Raw genomic sequence first — 27,620 nt, 5'->3', positions numbered from 1 at the left:
AGAGAGTCCTGTTCAGCATTAGTTTTGCTGAACAAATACTGATTTCCTATAAAGCAGAAAATACAATATTACACCGATGAAAAAGGCTCTGGGCTCACTCTCCCTCTCTCTCTTTCCCTTTCCCTCCCTAAGCTGAGGTATTTTGCACATGCACGTGCTTCATACCAAGCATGTTGCTGTGCCAGCAAAGAGCCAGAGATGACTACTGCAGTAGAAGTTGCATACACCCAGTGAGTCTTAACGCTTCAGAGATAACCTGTGTGTAATGGTCCTGTCGCACACAGCCAGGGCTCTGGGAGAGACCAAGCACAGGAAACCAGCTGTGGGGTTTTCATATGTTGCCATGCTGAAAGTCTTACCTGAGAGAGAAACAGGAGTGTGTGCTAGGAGTCTAGCCTGCACATGGTTGACCAGGTATGAGGACATGGCCCCAGCAGCAAAATTATTAGGTCCTTTGGTCACCCCTCCCACCTCAGAGCTAATCCTGGACTCAACAGATGCAGCGGGCGGCCTGGGAGGCTGACACCGCAGTGGGCCCTGTCAGGGCACACCTGCCCAGGCTGGACGATGCTGGAGAAGAGGCAGGGAGAGGCAGGGCGGTTGCTGCCCATGAGGGCCCCTCCAGAAGTGCAATGCATATTGCCTTCACTTCCACCCGAGTCTTGCTGCAGACCGTGTGCCCCTGTGGCTCCCATCCTTCTCCACCCCTTTCTGTTTCCTGGTCCCTATGCCCCCACCTCTGTTTGCCTCGGGAAGCATCATCTGCCCTGGTTCTCCCAAACAAACCGTGCCAGTTCCCCATGCAGCGCCGATGTGCATCTCCTGGCTGTGTTGTTCTGTCCTTCCTATAACGTGAGCTGTCCCTCTGTGTCTCAGTGTAGGGGAGAATTTGTACAGGAGAAAAGGTGGCTGACCAGGAGAGTTGGCTTCCTAAACGCATCCATGGGAGTCGTTGTGTGGGTGGTGGCAGAAGCTGCCGAATGCCATAGCCCAGCAGACGCAAGGCAGCTTCATTTCCATGTCCCTAGGTCTAGGCTGTAGCGAGGCTGAGTGTGTACACCAAACAGGCACAGCTGCACACATTCACACAACGTGTACGTTTACTAACTAACGTATAGTTACTAATACCTATGAAACAAAATATTACATGGGCCTGTCTGCTCACAATACTGGGCAATGGCAACAGGTGGATCGGACTCCATATAAGAAGATGGCCACGTGAGTATCTCGAGAGAGTGAGGGAATTCCTGCAACTCACACCCTTAGTCTAAGGGACCAATGCACAGTGTAAGGCAAGGGCTGTGTCATTGAGGGGTGTCTGTCCCTAACTGCCCTGAAAAGTCAGGGAGACACAAATATTTTCCTTTGCCTTTCCCAATCTGTCACATTTTTGTTCACTTTTCTTTTGCACGACCGTTTGAGATGACTTCACCCCAACTGTCATGCAGGCCAATGCATTCTCAGTAGGGGAACTTTCTTTTACAGGTTCTGGAAACCTGGAGAATTCAATTTGCTGTTTGCAGAAAAATGCGCTGCAATTCATGTCAAGGGAAACACGGACTCCAACACATACAGTAACTGGAACAACATCCTTTGCTCTACAAGATGCTACCGAATTTGTGAATTGGCAGTCAAATTTGTCTGAGGGAGGTGTCCTGGTTTTGGTTGGGATGAAGTTAATTTTCTTCACTGTAGCTGGTATTGTAGTGGAACAAACTTTTCCTTGGAAAAGAAGAGGTGTTGTCTAAGTTTATTTAAGGATCCCTATAATCAACAATCATTTATGTAGCACAGGACAAAAAATAATCTATATTCAATGTTTAATCTAGACTCTGTTTGATCAGGGGCAAAATGCTCTTTCTGGAAGGAAGAATGGAAAGGAGGCAACAGAAAGTAGCCTGAAGTTGTCCTTAGGTGATGTGACCACATATGGATAAAAAGGGTTAGGGTACTTCATCAGGGAAAAACACTGAAGACCACCAACTATATATGTATTTATTGGTTGCAACATAAAGCTTCCTTGAGATGTTCTGATATGACAAGTTTGTGAAATTATACTGGTTTCTCTTGCAGAAGCATAGAAGAGAATCTCCTGATCCCATCTTCCTGATTACATATGCACGTACAACAGGCACAAACCCATTCTTTTGCATTGGTTGTATGATACATCAAATGAAGGTAGACATAGGCATTTGTCCCTATCTCTGCTTCATGCAGCCAGTCTTGACGGATAAGTTGTGAAACTCTGAGTAAGAGTTTCAGCTGTGTGTCCTGAAGACAATACCTTTGAGTAGTTCAGCCCAGTAGCAGTATCTGGAGTTTAGGCATGGTTGGACTCGGTACTCAGCTGTCTAACATTAGGACTGCCCTTCTACTTGCTCCCTAGCTGCCAAGCACTGGTCTTCTGTGATGGGCTGCTCCCACAGGCTGCCAGCAGAAATGACCAGGGACCACATCTCAGTCACGCTCTGTATTACTGATAGTCCCAGGCTCATTTTTGTTGAAGAGGCCTATGTCGCAGCAACAAACATTAGGATGTGCCAAAAAGCATCGGGAGGCATTGTATTAACCGCTAAATCCCACCCTGGGCTGGTGTCATATCTAGCACAAGGCCTTGGGGAGGGTGTGGGGGGGTGTTGGTTTTTATGAATCGGGTGTGAGAAATGTGGCTTGTAAGCAGGGAATTTAACAAAGCTGTAAGATACAGGACACTGTACTTATGGTCACATTCCCATTTCACAAAATGAACTTCACTTGCTTTCACATAAAAGGATGTCAAAAGAAACCACATCCTTTTTTATAAGACATAAATGATCTGATATGGGAGACCATGTAACAGGAGAGTGCAGAGGTATGAAAACACCCCCGGGTCCTTTGAGTGTAGTGTGATGGCAAGGGCATAAAATGTTGAAATTGAGCAACATAACACCCTGAGGTCCTGTAGTTCTTGGTAGAGGCTTTATTTGATAACTGTGAGATTGTTTACCAAAAAGTCCCTCTCTGCTCTGCACAGCTTTTTGTTTTGTATTTTCTAATCTTTCAGCTGTTTGCACTCAACTCTTTTTAGTCTCCCATTCATGTGTCTTTCCTCAGTAACCCTCTTCAATCAGACCTTTTTTTTTTTTTTGGGATATGGAAGAGGAAAAAACAATGGCAACAGGGCTTACAGGCTGGCTGCATTTGAAGTTGGGTATGTGTGGTGGTTTCACACTGACAGCTAGCTGAAGTCCACCACACTACTCTCTTACTCTCACTCCTCAAAAGAACAGGGACAGAAAAAAAAGAGAGATTTAAAAGAAAAAAGCCTACAAGTTGAGAGGGGGAGAATTTAATTAATTAAAGGAAAATAATAATAATAATAATAAAAAGCAAAGGTCATAATAATAAAAAAAAAACAAAGATAATGCAGAAGCAAAGGAAGAAAAAAAACATTCTCTACTTCCCATCAGCAACAAATGTTTGGTCGTATCTTGGGAAGCAGGGCCTCAATGTATGTAGTGGTTGTTTAGGGTTGGCGTTTTCATAATGAACACCCCTCCTTCCCCTTCCTCAGTTTTTGTTTCTGAGTACAATGTCATATGGCATGGAATATCCTTTTTATCCCTTTGGTCAATTTAGGTCAACTGCCCTTGTGATGTCCTCTCTCTCCACCTCTTCCCCTCTTCCCCGGCCTACTGGCTTTTGGTATGCTGGGGTTGGAGGTGGGTGGGATTGGAGAGACAGTCTTGATACTGTGCCAGCCCTGCTTAGCAATAGACAAAACATTGGTGTGATACCAATGCTGTTCTAGCTACGGGTACAGAGCACAGCACTATAGGAGCTGCTAGGGGGAAAGTTAACTCCATCCCAGCCAGACATGGTACCGTATTTTGTCTACATGCAATAGGAGGTCTTGCTACATCCCTTTCATTGTGCTCACTTTGGGAGAAGATTGAGACTGTATACTGTGCATATGAGTACCTATCTTGTCTCCCACCTGCATGTTCTCCCAGATGTACCATTTATTTCACTAATATTAGAATGAAAAAAAGAGGATAATACAGATAACCTTACATCCCATCAGACGTTGGGAACCCCAGGTTGTGCAGTACCGGACTGAGTTCTATTCAGGGCATGGTATGAGGTGCAGATCCTGTCAATGGAGAGGCTCTGCAATGTTTAGAGCACTTGAAGGACTAAGAGCTGTTACAAAACTTTCTCAGAAGAAAACAATCATAGAATCATAGAATAACCCAAGTTGGAAGGGACCCATAAGGATCATCAAGTACAACTCCTGGCACTGCACAGGTCTATCCAAAAGTTTAGACCATGTTACTAAGTGCACAGTCCAATCGCTTCTTAAATTCAGACAGGCTTGGTGCAGTGACTATTTCACTGGGGAGCCTGTTCCAGTGTGCAACCACCCTCTCGGTGAAGAACCTCTTCCTGATGTCAAGCCTAAACTTCCCCTGCCTCAGCTTAACACCATTCCCGTGGGTCCTATCACTGGTGTTTACAGAGAATAGGTCACCTGCCTCTCCACTCCCCCTCGCGAGGAAGTTGTAGACTGCGATGAGGTCCCCCCTTAGCCTCCTCTTCTCCAAGCTGAACAGGTCCAGTGCCCTCAGCTGCTCCTCATAGGTCTACTCATCTAGGCCCTTCACCATCTTTGTCGCCCTCCTCTGGACACTCTCCAACTGTTTAATGTCCTTCTTGTACTGTGGTGCCCAGAAATGCACATGGTACTTGGGGTGAGGCCACACCACTGCAGAGTAGAGCAGGACAATCACCTCCCTCGACCGACTAGCGATGCCGTGCTTGATGCACCCCAGGATACGGTTGGCCCTCCTGGCTGCCAGGGCACACTGCTGGCTCACATTCAGCTTGCTGTCAACCACAAACCCCAGATCCCTCTCTGCGGGGCTGCTTTCCAGAGTTGTGACCCAGTCTGTACATATGGCCAGAGTTGCACCGTCCCAGGTACAGGACCCAACACTTGTTCTCGTTAAACTTCATGCGGTTGGTGATTGAACAACCCTGTTCAGCATTTACATTGCCAAAGAGATAAGAGGTTCACAAGAGAACATGTTGCTTCACTTTAGATAAAGGCAAGGAAACACAGATGCAGACCTGTTTTGCAACTTCATCTTGAACTACTAAGCTCAGCACTATCTATATTTTAGCCAGCAACATCTGATGTGGATGAGAAGAATAATTTTGCATTCAAATTTTGTATCTCAACTGAATGACTAACAATCAATTCTTCACAGATTAATTTAGCCTATTAACAATCTACCCCTCACTCTCTCACAGGATAATACACTCTACAGAGTGAAGGACAAAGGCTCGTATTTGATAGCTGATGTAAGAGGAGATAGAGTCTGTATTTGTGAAATCTGATGTATCAATCATTGATGTAATAAGTCTCCCTAAGAATTCTGGAATTCATATATTTATAGGTATTTACAATATATATTCAAATGTTCAATATGTTTACCCCATATTATTTCCTCTAAGCAGATTTTTGGATTCCTAAAGAGCTGCTGAATCCTACATGGAATCCCCCACTCTCTCTGTACAGCCTTGCAAAAAGGGAATGGAGTATCCCAGTATTTCCACAGAAATAGGAAAAGGCAAAAAACTGATGATTAGTATACTTCATGATAGTATCTGCAGTCCTGTTTTCAGGTGAGCATCTTGGCCACATCCCAACTACCTGTGAGGACAAGGCCCGGATGCTGGCACATTCCCTTCTCTTTTGGAAAGGAGCTCAAATTTGAGAATGGGGAATGAATCACAGTGACATTCAGTTCTACACCTATATGCACTGTAGCTGAGAAACAGTCTGACTGCAGAAAAAAAAGAAATCTGTCTTCGTTCAAACATGAATTTGCCTCTGATTTTCCTCAGGAAAGATAGACTATATCAATTGATTGATTACTTGGCAAGAGACAGAAAGAAAATGCCAGGCATCACTGAGGAAAGAAGGAATCAAGAATGGGGTTGACAGTTTAGCTTACAGTTGGTCAGGCATGATTTCCCTTTGGTAGGTCCATGCTGACTACTCCTGATGATTGTCTCTTACTTCATGTGCCTGGCAATGTTTTCCAGGATTAGCTGTTCTATCACCTTCCCAGTGACTGAGGTCAGGTTGACTGGCCTGTAGTTCTCTGGGTCCTACTTCTTGCCCTTTTTGAGCACAGTGATGATACTTACCTTTCTCCAGTCTTTGGGCAGTTCTCCCACTTGCCATGATTGAGCAAAGATTATAGAGTGGCCTCACAATCACATCTGCCGGCTCCCTCAGCACTCATGGGTGCATCCCATCATGGTCCATGGACTTGCAAATGTCCAGTTTGTTCACGTATTCCTTGACCCAATCCCCTCCCACAAAAATACATCATCCTTGTTCCAGCTATTTAACCTGGCCTCTGGAACCTGGGATTCCTGAAGGCCAGTTTTGCTGGTAAAGTCTGTGGCAAAGAATGCATTCAGTACCTTGACCTTTTCACTGTCCCATCTAACCAAGTCTCCTGTTTCCTTCAGGAGAGGGCCCACATTTTCCCTAGTCTTCCTTTTGTCACTAGGTAATTGTAAAAGCCCTTCTTGCCCTTGATGTCCTTGCCACATGCAATTTTATCTGGGCTTTAGCTTTCCTAACTTTATCCCTGGCTGCTTGGACATTGTATCCTCCCTGGCTATCTGTCCTCGTTTCAGCTCTCTGTAGGCTTCCTTTTTATGTCTGAATTTGGCCAAGATCTCCTTGTTCATCCATGCAGGCCTTCTGCTGTTTTTGCCTGGCCTCCTCTTCATTGGCATGCATCATTCCTGAGCTTGGAGGAGGTGATCCTTGAATATTAACCAGCTTTCTTGGCCTCTCTTCCCTCCAGGGCTTTATCCCATGGTACTCTACCAAGCAGATCCTTGAAAAGGCCAAAGTCTGCTCTCATGAAGTCCTGGATTGTGAGCTTGCTGTTTCCATTTGGACATTGAGTCACTGATTGCTACTCTTTGAATGCAACCATCCTGCCAACTCCTCATCCCCTGAATAGTCCATCAAATCCATCTCTCTTCAATTGACAAAGATGTCCGGGTCCTGCACCTGGGACGGGGAAACCCTGGCTGCACGTACAGACTGGGCGATGAGACGCTGGAGAGCAGCCTAGAAGAGAGGGATCTGGGGGTCGTGGTAGACAGCAAGTTGAATATGAGCCAGCAGTGTGCCCTGGCAGCCAGGAGGGCCAACCGTGTCCTGGGGTGCATCAAGCATGGCATCGCTAGTAGGTCAAGGGAGGTGATTGTCCCGCTCTACTCTGCGCTGGTGCGGCCTCACCTCGAGTACTGTGTGCAGTTCTGGGCACCACAGTATAAAAAGGACATGAAACTGTTGGAAAGTGTCCAGAGGAGGGCTACGAAGATGGTGAAAGGCCTGGAGGGGAAGACGTACGAGGAACGGCTGAGGTCACTGGGCCTGTTCAGCCTGGAGAAGAGGAGGCTGAGGGGGGACCTCATCACAGTCTACAACTTCCTCGTAAGGGGTTGTCAAGAGGCAGGAGACCTTTTCTCCATTAACACTAGTGACAGGACCCGCAGGAACGGGATTAAGCTGAGGCAGGGGAAATTTAGGCTGGACGTCAGGAGGGGGTTCTTCACAGAGAGGGTGGTTGCACACTGGAACAGGCTCCCCAGGGAAGTGGTCACTGCACCGAGCCTGTCTGAATTTAAGAAGAGATTGGACTGTGAACTTAGGCACATGGTCTGAACTTTTGGGTAGACCTGTGCGGTGTCAAGAGTTGGACTTGATGATCCTTAAGGGTCCCTTCCAACTCAGGATATTCTATGATTCTATGATTCTATGATTCTATGATTCTATATGTTGTGTGGAACTGTGTCAATGGCCTTACAGAAGTTCAGGTAGATTACATCAATCATTATCCACCAATACAGTCACTCCATCATAGAAGACCACTAGATTAATCAGGCACAATGTGTCCTTGGTGAAGCAATATGAGTTGTCTCTAATCACCTTCCTGTCTTTCATATGCCTTTACATATCTTCCAGAAGGATCTGTTCCATGAAAGTGCAAGAAAGAGAAAGCAGAAGAAAGTAAGAAAGAGCTCAAGAGAGGGTGAGGGGGATACAAAAGAAAAGAGGGAGATTGGGAGGGAGGAAGAGAGATGGGGAGAGATAGGAAGGGAGAGGGAGAGAGATAGAGAACCCAAGTGACACACAACACAATTGCTCACCCCTACCTGACCGATGCCCAGCGAGTCCTTGAACAATGGCAGTCCTCCCATTCCTGGCCAACTGCACCAGCTTTTATTGTTGGGCATGATGTTATATGGCATGGAACATTCCTTTTGTCCATTCGGGTCAGCTGTCCTAGTTGTGTCCTCTCCCAGCATCTTGTAACCCCCCAGCCTCTTTGCTAGCCAGGCAGCATGAGAAACAGAAGAGTCCTTGACTCTGTGTAAGCACTGCTCAGCAACTACTCAGTTTGTTGTCAACATTATTTTCCTCCTGAATCCAAAATGTGTCACAATACTGTAATTCCAAAAATGTGTATCCTTTACCTGGTGTTCAATAAGTCAATTCTCACACAGTCAGGAGAGATATTGCTTTTATTCAGGCCTGGGTACTTGATAGATTTTCCATAACTCAAGCACGCCCACTGCTGGTTTCTTTGCTACAGTAAATTCATGCATATTCTCTCTATTTAATACATATTAATGCTAATCTACATGACTTCCATAATCCTGTGTCATCATTCTTCTTGCCACCTTTTCAGACCCTTCTGCTCATACATTTTTCTTTGGGGGCCCTTGGTGGTCTTCAGTGGTCTTCCCTAACCCTTTTTATCCATATGTGGTCACATCACCTAAGGACAACTTCAGGCTACTTTCTGTTGCCTCCTTTCCATTCTTCCTTCCAGAAAGAGCATTTTGCCCCTGATCAAACAGAGTCTAGATTAAACATTGAATATAGATTATTTTTTGTCCTGTGCTACATAAATGATTGTTGATTATAGGGATCCTTAAATAAACTTAGACAATACCTCTTCTTTTCCAAGGAAAAGTTTGTTCCACTACAATACCAGCTACAGTGAAGAAAATTAACTTCATCCCAACCAAAACCAGGACACCTCCCTCAGACAAATTTGACTGCCAATTCACAAATTCGGTAGCATCTTGTAGAGCAAAGGATGTTGTTCCAGTTACTGTATGTGTTGGAGTCTGTGTTTCCCTTGACATGAATTGCAGCGCATTTTTCTGCAAAGAGCAAATTGGGTTCTCCAGGTTTCCAGAACCTGTAAAAGAAAGTTCCCCTATTGAGAATGCATTGGCCTGCATGACAGTTGGGGTGAAGTCATCTCAAACGGTTGTGCAAAAGAAAAGTGAACAAAAATGTGACAGATCAGGAAAGGCAAAGAAAACTACTTGTGTCTCCCTGACTTTTCAGGGCAGTTAGGGACAGACACCCCTCAATGCCACAGCCCTTGCCTTACACTGTGTATTGGTCTCTGGGACGAAGTGGTGTGAGTTACAGGACTTTCCTCACTCTCTCGGGATACTCACGTGGCCATTTTCTTATATGGAGTCCAATCCACCCATTGCCATTGCCCAGTTTTGTGAGCAGACAGGCCTATATAATATTTTGTTTCATAGGTGTTAGTAACTAGTCCTTTCAATGATCTGAAGAGGAACTCCTAGAAAAAAAATAAATCTACATGAGTAACAAAATTGAACAGAGGGCGGTGGCTGGAGTCCCAGTGGGGTGGAGCTGGTGGCAGACAGGAGCCAGTGCTGAGAGCATGCAGGAAGGACATCCCCCCTCCACTGCAGGAGCCAGGAGGGGCTCTGAGGCCCCTCCAGGCCTGGCACTCCTGGCTCCAGGCTGCTCTGCCCCTCTCTCAGCCCTGCACTTACCTGCTCTGCTTCTGTATTGATCACCACCAGCTGGGAGCCCATCCCACTGCAGTTCTGCTGGCTCTCATCCCAGGACATCTGATCACCCGAGAAGTAATAGCAGCTTTCTTGAAAGGGTCTCCAGCCCTCTGGACAGCACTTCCAGCTGTCCTCTGTAGGGGAAGAAGAGCCTATGTTGGACAAGGAGAACAGATGGAAAACAGAACCACTGCCCTCAGACCATCTTCTTCTGCACATTTTCAAGCAGCTTCACAAGACACATTAGTGGTTTTTATCCTTCCCTGGTGAGAGAGTACGTGTGTGAAAATGCCTGTGCTGTTGGTATTTGCTAGCAAAGGGATAATAAGCACGCTCACAAGGGCCTACAAAAGCAGCCAGAACACCACAGGAAGGCCCATGTGTGGCTCTGCCTGGGCAAGTCCCCATGCAAGGCCCAAGCCCAGTAACCCAGAGTACAGGAACTTGCCAACATGGTTTCTGACTAATTACTGAGGAAACAAGGATGGTGCTTGGAGGAGAGAGAAGGGGTTGCATGTGACATGCTGATATGGAGCCAGAGATGAGAAGGGATCACCAGATCATGTCAGCATCCCTGCCTGTGACAGATCGCAAAGCTTTACTCTGTCACCACTATGTGAGGCACACATGGTGCTTGTAGCACTGCTCTGGGTGACTTGATTGAAAACTCTGGAGGATGTAAGCATCCCTAAGGATATCCCGAAGGAAAAAGAAGCCCTGCTGGGCCTCTCTGCGCTCTGAACTGAGTGCTGTGGGCATGCAGACACTGCTCTTCCACACCCCATCAGTTAGCTTTGTCCCTGTGAAGAGGCAGGCATGCAGGCGCTGAGGAAGAAATGGGATAGCTAACAACATGAGCTGTCCTCTGTCCAGCTGTCCTCTGTAGGGGAAGAAAGACCTGTGTTGGACAAGATGCGCTGTGCCTCTTCTCAGTGAGCTCAGTGCAGAACCCCAAGTATCAGGGAAGGGGTTTGAACTGCACCTCTTTTTTGGACAGCAGTAAATGCTCTCTTTTGTGCTCCACAAACAGCACCATTGGCATCCTGACAGATTGCAAGGAGGCGATCAGGCCCAGTCAGCATGGCTTTATGAAAGGCAGGTCATGCCTGGAGAACCTGATCTCCTTCTATGACAAAGTGATGCGCTTGGTGGATGAGAGAAAGGCTGTGGATGTGGTCTACCTTGACTTCAGCAAGGCTTTTGACACCGTCTCCCACAGCATTCTCCTCAAGAAACTGGCTGCTCTTGGCTTGGACTGGTGTACGCTTCACTGGATTAGAAACTGGCTGGATAGCCGGGCCCAAAGAGTCGTGGTGAATGGAGCCAAGTCCAGTTGGAGGCCAGTCACTAGTGGTGTCCCCCAAGGCTCGGTGCTGGGGCCGGTCCTCTTTAATATCTTCATCGATGATCTGGACGAGGGCATCGAGTGCACCCTCAGTAAGTTCGCAGATGACACCAAGCTAGGTGCGTGTGTCGATCTGCCCGAGGGTAGGAAAGCTCTGCAGGAGGATCTGGATAGGCTGCACCGATGGGCTGAGGTCAACTGCATGAAGTTCAACAAGGCCAAGTGCCAGGTCCTGCACCTAGGGCGCAATAAACCCAAGCAGAGCTAAAGCCTGGGAGAGGAATGGTTGGAAAGCTGCCAGGCAGAGAAGAACCTGGGAGTGATGGTTGATAGTCGGCTGAATATGAGCCAGCAGTGTGCTCAGGTGGCCAAGAAGGCCAACAGCATCCTGGCTTTTATAAGAAGCAGTGTGGCCAGCAGGGCTAGGGAGGTGATCGTCCCCCTGTACTCAGCTCTGGTGAGGCCGCACCTCGAGTACTGTGTTCAGTTTTGGGCCCCTCACTACAAGGACATCAAGGTGCTTGAACAAGTTCAGAGAAGGGCAACAGGGCAACGAAGCTGGTGAGGGGCCTGGAGAACAAGTCCTACGAGGAGTGGCTGAGGGAGCTGGGCTTGTTCAGCCTGGAGAAAAGGAGGCTCAGGGGTGACCTTATCGCTCTCTACAAATACCTTAAAGGAGGCTGTAGAGAGGTGAGGGTTGGTCTTTTCTCCCACGTATCTGGTGACAGGACAAGGGGGAATGGGCTTAAGTTGCGCCAGGGGAGTTTTAGGTTGGATGTTAGGAAGAACTTCTTCACTGAAAGGGTTGTGAGGCATTTGAACAGGCTGCCCAGGGAAGTGGTGGAGTCACCATCCGTGGAGGTCTTTAAAAGACATTTAGATGTTGAACTTAGCAATATGGTTTAGTGGAGGACTGTTAGTGTTAGGTCAGAAGTTGGACTCGATGATCTTGAGGTATCTTCCAACCTAGAAATTCTGTGATTCTGTGATTCTGTGATTGCTATCACAGGGCCCCTGCTTGAAGAGCTTTTTCTTTTTTTTTTTTTTTTTTTTTTTATCGTGCCCATTCAAGCTCCGCTTGGAGAGAGGCACTTTCTGCCTTACCGTTCCTGAGGAAGTGAGATGGGAAGTAGCTGGCAGCACTCCTCTGGGGACACTGACATCAGAAAAGCATTGTCCAAGTGATTAGCTCTCATCTCATACACAGTAACAAACATACACAGTAAACTAGTCTGGCAGCCTCACTGCCAACACTGGGAGTTTCTTACACAAGCCATGCATGTTTTCCTAGAAATTTGCCATACACGCAGAAAGTCGCATGATGGATTGAAAAGCATAGGCACATTCTCTTAAGCATGAGGTTATCTTTTTTCAGGTTATATATACCTCTATCTGTAAGCTGTTTCTATCACACACAGAATATAGCTCAATTTGGAACATGTCCACCAAACAAGTCCTTCCAGTCTAGTCAACCAACAAAAACACTCTGGTACACTGAGCAGAGCTGAAGGTGCTTGCCCTGAATCCCAGACCTCACAGGGACTGTCTTCTTGGGTTCCCCACACAGGAGCTCTCCAGGGGCTCTACGTGCTAATCTATGCAATTAAGGTGCAACTGCCAAATGCTGTAACCAGCTGCTGCTGATATGGGGCCAAAAAATTGAAAGGAACAGGGAAGGGAGGAGAGGCCCAGGAGGCTGTTGTCCAAAGCAAGTCCACAGAGGAACCAAAACCCAATGCTCTGAAAACACTTGGCTATGTGCATACTGGCGGGGAGCTGATGTTGGCTGATCAACATGGACAATGCAGAGAAACTGTCATTTTCATCTGCTCAAATGAGCACTGGAACAGGCTGCCCAGGGAGGTTGTGGAGTCTACTTCTCTGGAGATATCCAAGACACGTCTGGAGCCTACCTGGGCAATCTGCTCTAAGGAACCTGCTTTGGCAGGGAGTTTGAACCCAATGCTCTCTTCATATACCTCCCAACCCCTACAATTCTGTGATTCTGTGAAATGAAAAGCTGCTCATTTCACACAGTTTAAATCTAATCAGGGTCAAAGCAGTTGTCTCAGATTCCCTTCTTGGCACCAAATGGAGAGAGTGAAGAGTCCAGGGAGTGGAAGAAGTAGAAAAAAAATGTTAATTTACCTGTGTTCTTCTGTATTAGATCAATGTTTACCATTACATTTGTAGAAACAGAAACCCTGGCACTGGAGAGCACAGGCTTCAGCCATCCCTTACAAAAGGATGAAGTGCTTTTGGCTAGATTTGTGAACTGGACTGAAGCTGAGGGGCTGTATGTGGGCAGAGTATGGGATGAGTGATCACAAGGTAGAACTGGAGCAAGCCACCCTCTTCCACTGGCCCAGGACATGTTTTCAGAGCATCCTATGTCAGACTGTAAAACACAGCATTTTCTTTCCTCACGTCTCCATCTTCCTTCCCTAGGGCAATCCATCTCTGGCTGACAATCCCATTCCCAAACTCAAAGGCTGACTTACACCAGAATAAATGTGGGGAACGTGCTTAGTGTCACTCCCAAGGCTCTTAGCATCACTCACTTTCGCTTGCAGATCCATTGGGGATGCAGTGCCACCCTGGAGCATTCTGGGGCAGAGTCTTGCACTGGCCACAGCTCCTGTGAAAGAGAACAACTGGGAAGAGAGGAAAGAGAAGGAAGGCTCTACTGTCATCCTTTCATCTTCACTCATGGGCAAGCTGTCCTGCCCTCCACCTTCTGGCTGAGAGCTCCCTCAGAGACTCGGTTACACCAACAAGCTCTGAAAATTGTATCCTGAAGGAAAAGAGCAGACAGCTTTCCCCACTACGGGTCACTCCCTCCCTTGGGCAAACACTGATCAGATGAACCTCCCTCTCCTCAGCTGGCTAAGACTCATTTTCCCAGCCGACAAAGCCCAGCTAAGACACCCTTAGAGGATGGGGTCAGGAAAAGTTCAAAGAAATTGTGAGATCATCCTAGTAAAGGTGGAATATCAATATGCATTTCCTCTTAATCTGCCTGTGTTCTGCAGCTTTAGAGCACCCTTTTCACCCATGCCAAGAAGGGGAAGAACTGCTGAGTGCTGAGGCCTCACCCAAGAGAGTTGAACACCACAGGAGAGTTATCGCAGAGCAGTAACGATACTCCAGGACACTACACACAACATATTTCCCTTCTGTTTGTTCCAGGCGGTGTGGGTGGGATGCAGCTGGAGCATTTTGGTGCAATTACACCTCACTCTGCTAAACTGTGGGCACCCCTGGTAGCAGGATGTCCAGGGAGATCATGCTGGCTCTTCGGCTGCAACAGGGTCACGAGGAGCTCTGAGGGAGACCACAAATGCGGCCAGGAGAACTGAGAGCCAACAGCCAGCCCTCGGGGAACCTGCTCAGATGTCGTCTGGCACTAAGGAGACTTCTCGGCCCTGTTGCAGTGGGAGGGCAGGAACTGATGGGTTTCACCCAGGACTGGCTGTATTCGGCAGCTGGGAAGTGAGAGGAGCTGTGGGAAGGCCCTGCCAGGACACTACCTGCTAACTGTGCAAGGGACGCTGCTCCCCAGCTAAGAGGCAGCGTGGGAAAGGGGCAGCAGAACAGGCTGTTTGGGTGCAGGGCAGTCTCCTGCTGGCAAAGAGGCTGGGGTTTTCTTTTTCCACCTGACACCAGGCAACTGCAGGCCCCGTTCCCTTCCTCCCCGGGGAAGTAAAGGGACCCTGGCACCCACCGAGGCCAACGGTCATAAGGGCAGTTTTGACGGCAAGGGCAGAAATGAGGAAGACCCAGGGGCTCAGGCGGGAACAGCTGCTCCCTTCTGCTGGGGCTGAAAAACACAAGGCAAGAGTGGAAATCCCCGGCCCAGAGTTGGGGGGCAGGATAATCCAAGGGGCTGCGTGCCCTGACAGTCTGCTGATAACCCTGTCCCAAGGCCTGGCAGATCCCGCAGGCGCTGTAACCAGCTCGTGCTGTCTGTCACTGGCAGTGGGTCACACCTGCAGAGTAGGGCAACACGGGGACTGCCCTCTTGGTTCATATCACAAGCCAAGCCTGCGCTCTTCCCAAGCTGCACTACTTTCCTTCTCCCGTCACGCCTCTTTCCACACCTGCACACCTTCCTGGTTGCCCTCCCTTACCCCATCTTTCAGTGAATGCTCTTTCTCTACCTCCCTCCTCCTCACCTCTCTCTGGAGCTTCTTTCTCTCAGCTACCCAACTCTTAGTTAGGCTCTGTCCCCCAGCGTCTTTTACGCAACAGCGAGTAGTCACTTACTCAAAAGACTGACAGTCCAGCTTGGTGTCTGTGGTGGTAGACACACAGAAGAGATGGTTTCTACCCTGAGAATGGGCACTGGGTCTTTCTCCTGGTACCCTGGTACAAAGCCAGCCAAAGTACCATGCCCATTATATATCCCAGCCCCATATTTTCCCCCACCTTCTCCTTCTCCTAGAGGAGGGCAGAAAGGAAGGCTTTATGGTTACCTGTACTCCCAGGACCGACTCTCTCTTGCTGGTTCATAATCACTGCCACAGCATCACTTCTCCACCAAGAGTCCGTCCACGTTCTCGGTACGGCCACAAGCACAGCCCTCCTGCAGGAGGAGGAGCTAGGGCAGCTCCCTCAGTGCCGGGCAGTCTGCACGGACTCGAATCCAACATGCAGACAGAGCCATAGCCAGGGTATTTCTCACAGCACATGGAGATGACAAATTTTCATCATTTCTCTGTCAGGACATTTCACAAGAGGCTTGTTGCAACACAGAAACTCACAGAGGCAAAGGAAAACAGACGGAAACCAGAACCACTGCTGCTCAGACCATCTTCTTCTGCACATTTTCAAGCAGCATCTCAAGACACATTAGTGGTGTTTTTATCCTTCCCTGGTGAGAGAGAGTGTGTGTGAAAATGCCTGTGCTGTTGGTATTTGCTAGCAAAGCAAATTAAATTATAATAAACACACTCACAAGGGCACGTGAGTTGCCGAAACGGAGCCGGAGATGAGAAGGGATCACCAGATCATGTCAGCATCCCTGCCTGTGACAGATCGCGAAGCTTTACTCTGTCACCACTATGTGAGGCACACATGGTGCTTGTAGCACTGCTCGGGGTGACTTGATTGAAAACTCTGGAGGATGTAAGCATCCCTAAGGATATCCCGAAGGAAAAAGAAGCCCTGCTGGGCCTCTCTGCACTCTGAACCGAGTGCTGAGGGCATGCAGACACTGCTCTTCCACACCCCATCAGTTAGCTTTGTCCCTGTGAAGAGGCAGGCATGTAGGTGCTCAGGAAGAAATGGGATAGCTAACAACATGAGCATCAAAGGCTCAGAAGGGCAGGGCACACAGTTCTTGAGAAAACTAAACCGTGTGTAGAAATGTGCACAAAAGTTTCAGACCATGCCAACAGCGCTGTTGCATTGGAAAGACGGTCCATAAACGTGCTTGCTGGTATTGTCCTAGAAGGAATTAACTACTAGAAGGTACTTGCTACGGGGCTCACAGCACAGTGAGAGATGCTAAAATGAAATTTTAGAACAAAGCTTGGTTAGAAAGATGAATTGTACCACTCCTGCCCCAAAATGAGAATGTGTGCTGTTTGTTCTTGCTCTGTAATATGCCTGACTGTGTATATGGGAGGTGTGCTGAGGGTGGCTGATCAGGAAGGAAAATGCAGAGGGTATGGAACTGTTACTGGGAAAATCTGCTCATGTTGCACAGCTTAAATCTAATCGGTCTTGAAGCAGTACATTAATGACACGTAGTTAAGTGGCAACCCACGATCCATATATTTCGGATCAGTATTGGGAATATTATCATGAATAGTATTATCATGAATAGTATCAGGAATATTTGGTATGGGAGGCAACGTGATAGGGGTCTACTACAGGTCTCCTGATCAGGAGGAGGAAGTCAATGAGGCCTTCTACGAGCAGCTGCTAGTAGCCTCACGATCACAAGCGCTGGTCCTCATGGGGGACTTCAATTACCCAGACTGGGTAAGCAACTCGGCCAGGCACAAGCAGTCCAAACAGTTCCTACAATTCATTGAGGACAATTTTCTGACGCAGGTGGTGGAGGAGCCGACGAGGCGGGAGGTGCTCCTGGACCTCGTTCTTACTAACAGGGATGGCCTTGTTAGGGATGTGAAGGTTGGGGGCTGCTTGGGATGCAGCGACCATGAGATGGTGGAGTTCCAGATGGGACTAGGCAAAGGAAGTAAGGCTAAAAGCAGGATTGCCACCCTGGACTTCCGAAGAGCCAACTTCAACCTCTTCCGGGACCTGCTTGGGAGTATCTCATGGGATAGGTTGATAGAAAGCAAGGGTGCTTGTGAGAGCTGGGCTACGTTTAAGCAGCACTTCTTCCATGCTCAGGGTCTGTGCATCCCAAGGAATAGGAAATTGGGGAAGGGGGGCAGGAAACCCGCATGGATAAGCAAGGAGCTCATCAATAAGATCAAAAGGAAGAGAAGGGTCTATGAAATGTGGAAAAAGGGCCTGTCCTCTTGGGAGGAGTATAGATGTGTTGTCAGGGCCTGCAGGGACACGACGAAGAAGGCTAAACCCCACCCAGAGATGAGGCTTGCAAAAGAGATAAAGGATAATAAGAAGGATTTTTTTCAAGTATGTAAACAGCAAGAGGAAGACTAGGGATAAGGTGGGTCCCTTGCTGAATGAGGGGGGTATCCTGGTCATAGGGGACACTGAGAAGGCAGAGATACTGAATGCTTTCTTTGCTTCAGTCTTTGCTTCAAGGACACTCCCCCGGGACTCCTTGCCCCTGGCAATAGGACAAAGGGTCTGGGATATGGAGGGCTCCCCCCGGTGGATGTGGGAGTGGTTCGGGTGTGTCTGAGTGGGCTCAACGCACACAAATCCATGGGTCCCGATGGGATGCATCTGCGTGTGCTAAGGCATCTGGCAGATGTGATCGCCGAACCGCTCTCTATCATCTTGGAAAGGTCCTGGAGAACGGGTGAGGTGCCTGAAGACTGGAGGATAGCCAGTGTCACTCTGGTCTTCAGGAAGGGCAGGAAGGAGGATCTGGGAAACTACAGGCCAGTCAGTCTCACCTCTGTCCCTGGAAAGGTATTGGAGCAGCTTGTTCTGGATGCCATCTCCAAGCAATTGGAAGAGAAGAAGGTTATAAGGAGTAGTCAGCATGGATTCACCAAGGGGAAGTCGTGCTCGACCAACCTCATTGCCTTCTATGATGGCATCACCAGTGGGGTAGATGGGGGGAGAGCGGTGAATGTCATCTACCGTGACTTTAGCAAGGCTTTCAATACTGTCTCCCATGACATCCTACTAGCAAAGCTGAGAAAGTGTGGGATAGATGAGTGGATGGCAAGGTGGGTTGAGAACTGGCTGACTGGCCGAGCTCAGACGGTTGTGGTCGGCGGAGCAGAGTCTGGCTGGAGGCCTGTGACTAGCGGTGTTCCCCAGGGGTCGGTGCTGGGTCCGGTCTCGTTCAAATCTTCATCGACGAACTTGATGAGGGAATAGTGTCTGCCCTCAGCAAGTACACCAATGACACAAAGCTGGGAGGAGTGGCTGACATGCCAGAAGGCTGTGCTGCCATTCAGTGAGACCTGGACCAACTGGAGAGATGGGCAGGAAGAAACCAAATGAGGTTTAACAAGAGCAAGTGTAGAGTCCTGCACCTGGGAAGGAACAACCCGAAGTCTCAGTACAGGCTGGGGGACGACCTGCTGAAGAGGAGCTCTGACAAAAAGGCCCTGGGGGTCCTGGTGGATGACAGGTTGGCCATGAGCCAGCACTGTGCCCTTGTGGCCAAGATGGCCAATGGGATCCTGGCGTGCATTAAAAGGAGCTTGGCCAGCAGGTCAAGGGAGGTGATCCTCCCCCTCTACTCTGCCCTGGTCAGGCCTCACCTGAAGTACTGTGTCCAGTTCTGGGCTCCCTGGTACAAAAAAAGACAGGGATCTCCCGGAAAGAGTCCAGCAGAGGGCCTCAAAGATGATACAGGGCCTGGAGCATCTTCCCTATAAAGAAAGGCTGAGAGACCTGGGTCTGTTCAGCCTGGAGAAGAGAAGACTGAGAGGGGATCTCCTCAGTGTATATAAATATCTGAGGGGTGGGGGACAGAAGGATGTAGCCAACCTCTTCTCAGTGGTTTGTGGGGATAGGACAAGGGGCGATGGCTGCAAGTTAGAGCACAGGAAGTTCCGCACTGACATGTGAAAGAACTTCTTCAGGGTGAGGGTGACGGAGCACTGGAACAGGCTGCCTAGGGAGGTTGTGGAGTCTCCTTCTCTGGAGATATTCAAGGACCGTCTGGACGCCTACCTGGGCAGCCTGCTCTGAGGAACCTCCTTTGGCAGGGAGGTTGGACCCGATGATCTTTCGAGTTCCCTTCCAACCCTTACAGTTCTGTGATTCTGCGATTCTGTGATATAATGGATCAATGACACATTAATAAACAGCTATGGGTTTCTAAACAGCTTTCTGCAACTACCCCTCCAGAACTCCAGACCCCACATACGATCATTCGCACACTTGCACAAGCTCCTGACCCTGCCCTCACTCCTGCGGCGGGAAGTGCAGCTTACAAGAACACATCCTCTTTTCTGGGTGCGTGGGTTCCCCTGTTTACAGGGGCTTCCTGCTGCTGGTGCAGGTTCTGTGTGTGTCCACACCACTTCATGCAGTCTGCTGACCCACGGGCCGCTGAGGAAGCTCAAGGGCACATGCATCTGCTGAAACTGTGGGTGTGTACTTGCCCTTACTGCCAGTGTACTTGCCCTACTGGCAGTGGGTACACCTTACTGCCAGGAATGACAGCTGAATGCCTGCCCATGGCATCCAACTCTGCTTATAGATGCTCCAAACTGGCAGAGTTGCCAGGGTCTCTTGTGCCTGTCCCTGAAACACTGAAGACAGTCGTACTTGGTTTTACCAAGTTCATTGCTAGGAAATGCTAGTTGGAGGCCCCGGAGAATCTTGAGTCTACTTTCCCAGGCCCTTGCAGTACAGAGAACAGCCAACAAGAGCAGCACGGATACAACAAGATCAGTGAGACGTGGACAGAAGAAAATACTGCAGCAACAGGTGTCTTGCGTGACCTTGCAATCTAGGGTCCAGCTACTGGATACTCAATGACTAAGCCTAGCTCCTGGAGGGATCCATACTACATATATGTAAGCTTATATTTTCAGCTAAAAAGCGTTCACCCTGAGCAGCAAGAGAGGGCAGTAGGGTGAGGCAGCTGGTGCTGTTTGTGTAAGTGCTTTTCAGCAGTGCTCATCTGTCTGATGAGCACACTGTGAATGTGTGCAGCTGTGCCTTTTCGGTGTACACACTCAGCCTCGCTACAGCCTGGACCTAGGGACATGGCAATGCAGCTGCCTTGCGTCTGCTGGGCTATGGCATTCGGCAGCTTCTGCCACCAGCCACACAATGACTCCCATGGATGCGTTTAGGAAGCCAACTTTCCTGGTCAGCCACCTTTTCTCCTGTACAAATTCTCCCCTGCACTGGGACACAGAGGGACGGCTCACGTTATAGGTAGGACAGAACAACACAGCCAGGAGATGCACATCAGCGCTGCATGGAGAAGTGGCACGGTTTGCTTGGGAGCACCGAGGCAGATGATGCTTCCCGAGGCAAACAGAGGTGGGGGCATAGGGACCAGGAAACAGAAAGGGGTGGAGAAGGATGGGAGCCACAGGGGCACACGGTCTGCAGCAAGACTCGGGTGGAAGTGAAGGCAATATGCACTGCACTTCTGGAGGGGCCCTCACAGGCAGCAACCGCCCTGCCTCTCCCTGCCTCTTCTCCAGCATCGTCCAGCCTGGGCAGGTGTGCCCTGACAGGGCCCACTGCTGTGTCAGCCTCCCAGGACGGCCTCTATGTCTGTTGAGTCCAGGATTAGCTCTGAGGTGGGAGGGGTGACCAAAGGACCTAATAATTTTGCTGCTGGGGCCATGTCCTCATACCTGGTCAACCGTGTGCAGGCTAGACTCCTGACACACACTCCTGTTTCTCTCTCAGGTAAGACCTTCAGCATGGCAACATATGAAACCCCCACAGCTGGTTTCCTGTGCCCGCTCTCTCCCAGAGCCCTGGCTGTGTGCGACAGGACCATTATGCACAGGTTATCTCTGAAGCGTTAAGACTCACTGGGTGTATGCAACTTCTACTGCAGTAGTCATCTCTGGCTCTTTCCTGGCACAGCAACATGCTTGGTATGAAGTACGTGCATGTGCATAATACCTCAGCTTAGAGAGGGAAAGGGAAACAGACAAAGGGAGAGTGAGCCCACAGCCTTTTTCATCGGTGTAATAATGCATTTTCTGCTTTACAGGAAATCAGTATTTGTTCAGCAAAACTAATGCTGAACAGGACTCTCTATGACCCAGCAAGAAGCAGACACCTCTTCTCAAGGAGACAAAGGGAACAGCAGCTCTGAGCATCCTTCTTGCATTCCTGCATCTTCCTCCTTCAGGAGAGCTCCAGCTCTTTTCAGCCAGCAGCTGCCAGACCCACACAGAGAGAAGAGGAAGACTGACAGAAGAGCCCAGGAACTGCTTTGATGACCCTGAACCCTTGTGTGTCACTCCCATGGAGCCAATGACATTGAAAGAAAGGCATTGGCCCATTTCCCGTACAGACATGACCCTTCACATGCCATGCTTGCCTGGAGCTTCCATTGCCAAATCTGTCTTCACCAAACATGGGATGGGATGGTCAGCCTGAGAAAGCACAGGCAGAGTTCTTCTAGCATTTATTGTTTCCACTTCAGGGGTCATAGTACTTTGAGAAATACACATGCACAGGGGATGCTGGGTGCAGAGCAACATCACTCCCAGTCTCATCATCCCACCAGCAGAGGCAAGATAAAGGATCCAAGGCTCTCCTACCCCTCCCAACACAGCCCTCTGCTGTTCCCAGTTTGCTGCTAATTTCAGGATGAGGATTCCTCCATCATATTGTTTCTGCTGCAGTCTCACAAATCCGATAAGAACTGGCCGTGCATGGGACATCATTCCAGTTCCAGAGGTTTTCTGCCTTCTGATGGAATACGACACACATCTCTTCAGGCACATTACTTGGCTCTCCAGGCCTCCAGAACCTGAGAGAGAGACAGACATGTTACTCCCTGTGCACACTGCAAGCACCTTGTGGAACACAAGCACCTTGTGCACCTTGTGGAATACAAGGCTTTGCATTCCAGATGCAGTTTGATGGACATAAGTCGTACCCTTCCTCGCACTCTGCTAATCCCACTGGCAGCAGTCTTACATGCAAACCTGACTTCTTCCTAGAACCAACACAGCAGGGAGCTGTTCAGTCCTGGTGGGCAGAGCTGCTCACCACAGCTCACCCCAGGCACTTCACAGCCAGCAGGGGATGCATCTCTTCCAGAAGAAACATCTGCAAGAAAAGCCCTGGTGATCTCTCCAGCACCCCATCGCTTCTGCAGCATTACAGCACTGGCCCAGCATGTGCCTACACCTGCACACATACAGGAACGTATACCATGTGCCTACACCTGCACACGTGCGTGGTGGGGCAGTACGGAGGTCAGGCAAGGCTTGTCCTGTATGAAGAACTCTTTGTAATCACAGAATGCAGCTTCTTCTCTGCCTACAGCACCCATGGCCATGTCACAGATAATTTATCGCTAACCACTAACCAGCATGGATGGATCGGTGGGAACCTGGTATCCTACAAAGCCCTTGCCGGCTCCATCATTGTCCTCTCACAGACAGCCATGGCATATCCCTCCCATGCTCATCAGACACCTTCACATCTCTTCCACCCTCTTGCACTACCGGATCCACACCAAACCCTCTCCGTCATGGGATACTCACGCTGCTGTTTCATTATAGGGAGTCTGGTCTGCCCAGCGCCACTGGCCCACCTTCTGTGCCCTCAGACCGATGTATAAAATGACTCTAGTTTGGTTGTGTTTAAACTGTCTTCCTATTTCCTTATAGAGGAAAGCCTGGAAATCAGGGAGAGTACAACGTCCATGAGGTTCAGGACTGAACAGAGGGAGGTGGCAGGAGTCCCAGTGGGGTGGAGCTGGTGGCAGACAGGAGCCAGTGCTGAGTGGATGCAGCAAGGACATCCCCCCCTCCACTGCAGGAGCCAGGAGGGGCTCTGAGGCCCCTCCAGGCCTGGCACTCCTGTCTCCAGGCTGCTCTGCCCCTCTCTCAGCCCTGCACTTACCTGCTCTGCTTCTGTATTGATCACCACCAGATGGGAGCCCATCCCACTGCAGTTCTGCTGGCTCTCATCCCAGGGCATCTGATCATCTGAGAAGTAATAGCAGCTTTCCTGAAAGGGTCTCCAGCCCACTGGACAGCACTTCCAGCTGTCCTTTGTAGGGGAAGAAAGACCTGTGTTGGACAAGATGCGCTGTGAATCTTCTCAGTGAGCTCAGCGCAGAACCCCAAGTATCAGGGAAGGGGTTTGAACTGCACCTCTTTTTTGGACAGTGGTAAATGCTCTCTTTTGTGCTCCACAAGCAGCACCACTGACAGCCTGACAGATTGCTGTCACTGGGCCCCTGCTTGAAGAGCTTTTTCCTTTGTTCTATCGTGCCCATTCAAGCTCTGCTTGGGGAGAGGCACTTTCTGCCTTACGGTTCCTGAGGAAGTGAGATGGGAAGTAGCTGGCAGCACTCCTTTGGGGACACTGACATCAGAAAAGCATTGTCCAAGTAATTAGCTCTCATCTCATACACAGTAACAAACATACACAGTAAACTAGTCTGGCAGCCTCACTGCCAACACTGGGAGTTTCTTACACAAGCCATGCATGTTTTCCTAGAAATTTGCCATACACGCAGAAAGTCGCATGATGGATTGAAAAGCATGGGCACATTCTCTTAAGCACGAGGTTATCTTTTTTCAGGTTATATATACCTCTATCTGTAAGCTGTTTCCATCACACACAGAATATAGCTCAATTTGGAACATGTCCACCAAACAAGTCCTTCCAGTCTAGTCAACCAACAAAAACACTCTGGTACACTGAGCAGAGCTGAAGGTGCTTGCCCTGAATCCCAGACCTCACAGGGACTGTCTTCTTGGGTTCCCCACACAGGAGCTCTCCAGGGGCTCTCTGTGCTAATCTATGCAATCAAGGTGGGACTGCCAAATGCTGTAACCAGCTGCTGCTGATATGGGGCCAGAAAAATGAAAGGAACAGGGAAGGGAGGAGAGGCCCAGGAGGCTGTTGTGCAAAGCAAGACCACAGAGGAACCAAAACCAGAAGCAAAGAATTCTTGTGCTGCAAGAACCACATGAAAAGCAATGAACCTGCCTGCCTCCAACGCTTCTGCATGGGTAGGTGCTTAGTTCTTCCAGTACCTACAGGTATATATTTGACCATGCCCCTTGCACTGACATATTCTCACCCAGCAGAGTGAAGATGCAGGCTTCAGTGCTCACATTCTTCATAAGGTCCCAGCTTCCATCCATGGGGCTGTGGAGTCCCTTTCTCTGGAGATATTCAAGGCCCACCTGGATGCCTACTTGGGCAATCTGCTCTAAGGAACCTGCTTTGGCTGGGGGGTTTGACCCAATGCTCTCTTCACGTACCTCCCAACTCCTACAGTTCTGTGATTCTGTGAAATGAAAAGCTGCTCATTTCACACAGTTTAAATCTAATCAGGGTCAAAGCAGTTGTCTCAGATTCCCTTCTTGGCACCAAATGGAGAGAGTTTAGAGTCCAGGGAGTGGAAGAAGTAGAAAAAAAATGTTAATTTACCTTTGTTCTTCTGTATTAGATCAATGTTTACCATTACATTTGTAGAAACAGAAACCCTGGCACTGGAGAGCACAGGTCTGAGCCATCCCTTACAAAAAGATGAAGTGCTTTTGGCTAGATTTGTGAACTGGACTGAAGCTGAGGGGCTGTATGTGGGCAGAGTATGGGATGAGTGATCACAAGGTAGAACTGGAGCAAGCCACCCTCTTCCACTGGCCCAGGACATGTTTTCAGAGCATCCTATGTCAGATTGCAAAACACAGCATTTTCTTTTCCTCATGTCCCCATTTTCCTTCCCTAGGGCAGTCCATCTCTGGCTGACAATCCCATTCCCAAACTCAAAGGCTGACTTACAACAGAATAAATTTGGGGGACGTGCTTAGTGTCACTCCCAAGGCTCTTAGCATCACTCACTTTGGCTTGCAGGTACATTGGGGATGCAGTGCCACCCTGGAGCATTGTGGGGCAGAGTCTTGCACTGGCCACAGCTCCTGTGAAAGAGAACAACTGGGAAGAGAGGAAAGAGAAGGAAGGCGCTACTGTCATCCTTTCATCTTCACTCATGGGCAAGCTGTCCTGCCCTCCACCTTCTGGCTGAGAGCTCCCTCAGAGACTCGGTTACACCAACAAGCTCTGAAAATTGTATCCTGAAGGAAAAGAGCAGACAGCTTTCCCCACTACGGGTCACTCCCTCCCTTGGGCAAACACTGATCAGATGAACCTCCCTCTCCTCAGCTGGCTAAGACTCATTTTCCCAGCCGACAAAGCCCAGCTAAGACATCCTTTGAGGATGGGATCAGGAAAAGGTCAAAGAAATTGTGAGATCATCCTAGTAAAGGTGGAATATCAATATGCATTCCCTCTTAATCTGCCTGTGTTCTGCAGCTTTAGAGCACCCTTTTCACGCATACCAAGAAGGGGAAGAACTGCTGAGTGCTGAGGCCTCACCCAAGAGAGTTGAACACCACAGGAGAGTTACCGCAGAGTAATAACAATTCTCCGGGACACTACACGCAACATATTTCCCTTTTCTTTGTTCCAGGCGGTGTGGGTGGGATGCAGCTGGAGCATTTTGGTGCAATTACACCTCACTCTGCTAAACTGTGGGCAGCCCTGGTAGCAGGATGTCCAGGGAGATCATGCTGGCTCTTCGGCTGCAACAGGGTCACGAGGAGCTCTGAGGGAGACCACAAATGCGGCCAGGAGAACTGAGAGCCAACAGCCAGCCCTCGGGGAACCTGCTCAGATGTCGTCTGGCACTAAGGAGACTTCTCAGCCCTACTGCAGTGGGAGGGCAGGAACTGATGGGTTTCACCCAGGACTGGCTGTATTCGGCAGCTGGGAAGTGAGAGGAGCTGTGGGAAGGCCCTGCCAGGACACTACCTGCTAACTGTGCAAGGGACGCTGCTCCCCAGCTAAGAGGCAGCGTGGGAAAGGGGCAGCAGAACAGGCTGTTTGGGTGCAGGGCAGTCTCCTGCTGGCAAAGAGGCTGGGGTTTTCTTTTTCCACCTGACACCAGGCAACTGCAGGCCCCGTTCCCTTCCTCCCCGGGGAAGTAAAGGGACCCTGGCACCCACCGAGGCCGACGGTCATAAGGGCAGTTTTGACGGCAAGGGCAGAAACGAGGAAGACCCAGGGGCTCAGGCGGGAACAGCTGCTCCCTTCTGCTGGGGCTGAAAAACACAAGGCAAGAGTGGAAATCCCCAGCCCAGAGTTGGGGGGCAGGATAATCCAAGGGGCTGCGTGCCCTGACAGTCTGCTGATAACCCTGTCCCAAGGCCTGGCAGGTCCCGCAGGCGCTGTAACCAGCTCGTGCTGTCTGTCACTGGCAGTGGGTCACACCTGCAGCGTAGGGCAACACGGGGACTGCCCTCTTGGTTCATATCACAAGCCATGCCTGTGGTCTTCTCAAGCTGCACTACTTTCCTTCTCCCGTCACGCCTCTTTCCTCACCTGCACACCGTCCTGTTTGCCCTCCCTTACCCCATCTTTCAGTGAATGCTCTTTCTCTACCTCCCTCCTCCTCACCTCTCTCTGGAGCTTCTTTCTCTCAGCTTCCCAACTCTTAGTTGGGCTCTGTCCCCCAGCGTCTTTTACGCAACAGCGAGTAGTCACTTACTCAAAGGACTGACAGTCCAGCTCGGTGTCTGTGGTGGTAGACACACAGAAGAGATGGTTTCTACCCTGAGAATGGGCACTGGGTCTTTCTCCTGGTACACAGCCAGCCATGGTACCATGCTCTTTATATATCCTAGCCCTGTATTTCCCCCAACCTTCTCCTTCTCTAAGAAAAAGACAGAAAGGAAGGCTTTATGGTTACCTGCAGTCCCAGGACTGACCCTCTCTTGCTGGTTCATAATTGCTGCCACAGCACCACTTCTCCACCAAGAGTCCGTCCACGTTACCCGTACGGCTACAAGCTCAGCCCTCCTGCAGGAGGAGGAGCTAGGGCAGCTCCCTCAGTGCTGGGCAGTCTGCACGGACTCTGATCTGATGTGCAGACAGAGCCATAGCTGGGGTATTCCCCACAGCACATAGAGATGGGGGAATTTTCATCATTTCTCTGTCAGGATGTTTCACAAGAGGCTTGTTGCAACACAGAAACTCACAGAGGCAA

The 27,620-nt window shown here is 49.5% G+C and overlaps 2 protein-coding genes across 3 annotated transcripts; both read right to left on the bottom strand.

Moving 5' to 3' along the window:
* Positions 1-8,479: 8,479 nt before the first annotated feature.
* On the bottom strand, positions 8,480-15,781 carry LOC116502108 (C-type lectin domain family 6 member A-like). The gene is made up of 6 exons (XM_032207848.1): positions 15,745-15,781; positions 14,994-15,089; positions 13,831-13,923; positions 9,907-10,058; positions 9,556-9,686; positions 8,480-9,287 (listed from the first exon to the last, which is right to left on the bottom strand). The coding sequence occupies exons 1-6, from the start codon at positions 15,779-15,781 to the stop codon at positions 9,128-9,130; spliced, it is 669 nt and encodes a 222-aa protein (XP_032063739.1). The 3' UTR covers positions 8,480-9,127.
* A 6,367-nt stretch (positions 15,782-22,148) lies between these two features.
* Positions 22,149-27,395, bottom strand: LOC116502107 (C-type lectin domain family 4 member D-like). Of its 2 annotated transcripts, XM_032207846.1 has the most exons (6): positions 27,324-27,395; positions 26,581-26,676; positions 25,418-25,510; positions 23,459-23,628; positions 23,098-23,231; positions 22,149-22,355 (listed from the first exon to the last, which is right to left on the bottom strand). In XM_032207846.1, exons 1-6 carry the CDS (start codon positions 27,358-27,360, stop codon positions 22,208-22,210), a joined length of 678 nt encoding a protein of 225 aa, XP_032063737.1. In that variant the 5' UTR covers positions 27,361-27,395; the 3' UTR covers positions 22,149-22,207. The 2 variants fall into 2 exon arrangements, with proteins under 2 accessions (XP_032063737.1, XP_032063738.1); XM_032207847.1 differs by lacking the exon at positions 26,581-26,676.
* Between the last annotated feature and the right edge of the window lie 225 nt (positions 27,396-27,620).

Source organism: Aythya fuligula, chromosome 1 (genome assembly GCF_009819795.1).
Source record: "Aythya fuligula isolate bAytFul2 chromosome 1, bAytFul2.pri, whole genome shotgun sequence".
In the NCBI taxonomy this organism is placed as follows: Eukaryota; Metazoa; Chordata; class Aves; order Anseriformes; family Anatidae; genus Aythya; species Aythya fuligula.
This window is presented reverse-complemented; position numbering and strand designations above follow the sequence as displayed.

Excerpts from the sequence above, each read along its gene's own strand:
- LOC116502108 (XM_032207848.1), bottom strand. The coding sequence starts at position 15,781 with ATGAACCAGCAAGAGAGAGTCGGTCCTGGGAGTACAG. Across the intron at positions 10,059-13,830 it reads CAATGGATCTGCAAGCGAAA|AGGACAGCTGGAAGTGCTGT; the intron begins GTGAGTGATGCT and ends CTTCCCCTACAG. Across the intron at positions 9,288-9,555 it reads CCATATAAGAAAATGGCCAC|GTTCTGGAAACCTGGAGAAC; the intron begins GTGAGTATCCCG and ends TTTCTTTTACAG.
- LOC116502107 (XM_032207846.1), bottom strand. The coding sequence starts at position 27,360 with ATGAACCAGCAAGAGAGGGTCAGTCCTGGGACTGCAG. Across the intron at positions 25,511-26,580 it reads CCTTATGACCGTCGGCCTCG|TTGTTCTCTTTCACAGGAGC; the intron begins GTGGGTGCCAGG and ends CTCTCTTCCCAG. Across the intron at positions 23,232-23,458 it reads TCAATACAGAAGCAGAGCAG|GCTTTCCTCTATAAGGAAAT; the intron begins GTAAGTGCAGGG and ends CCTGATTTCCAG.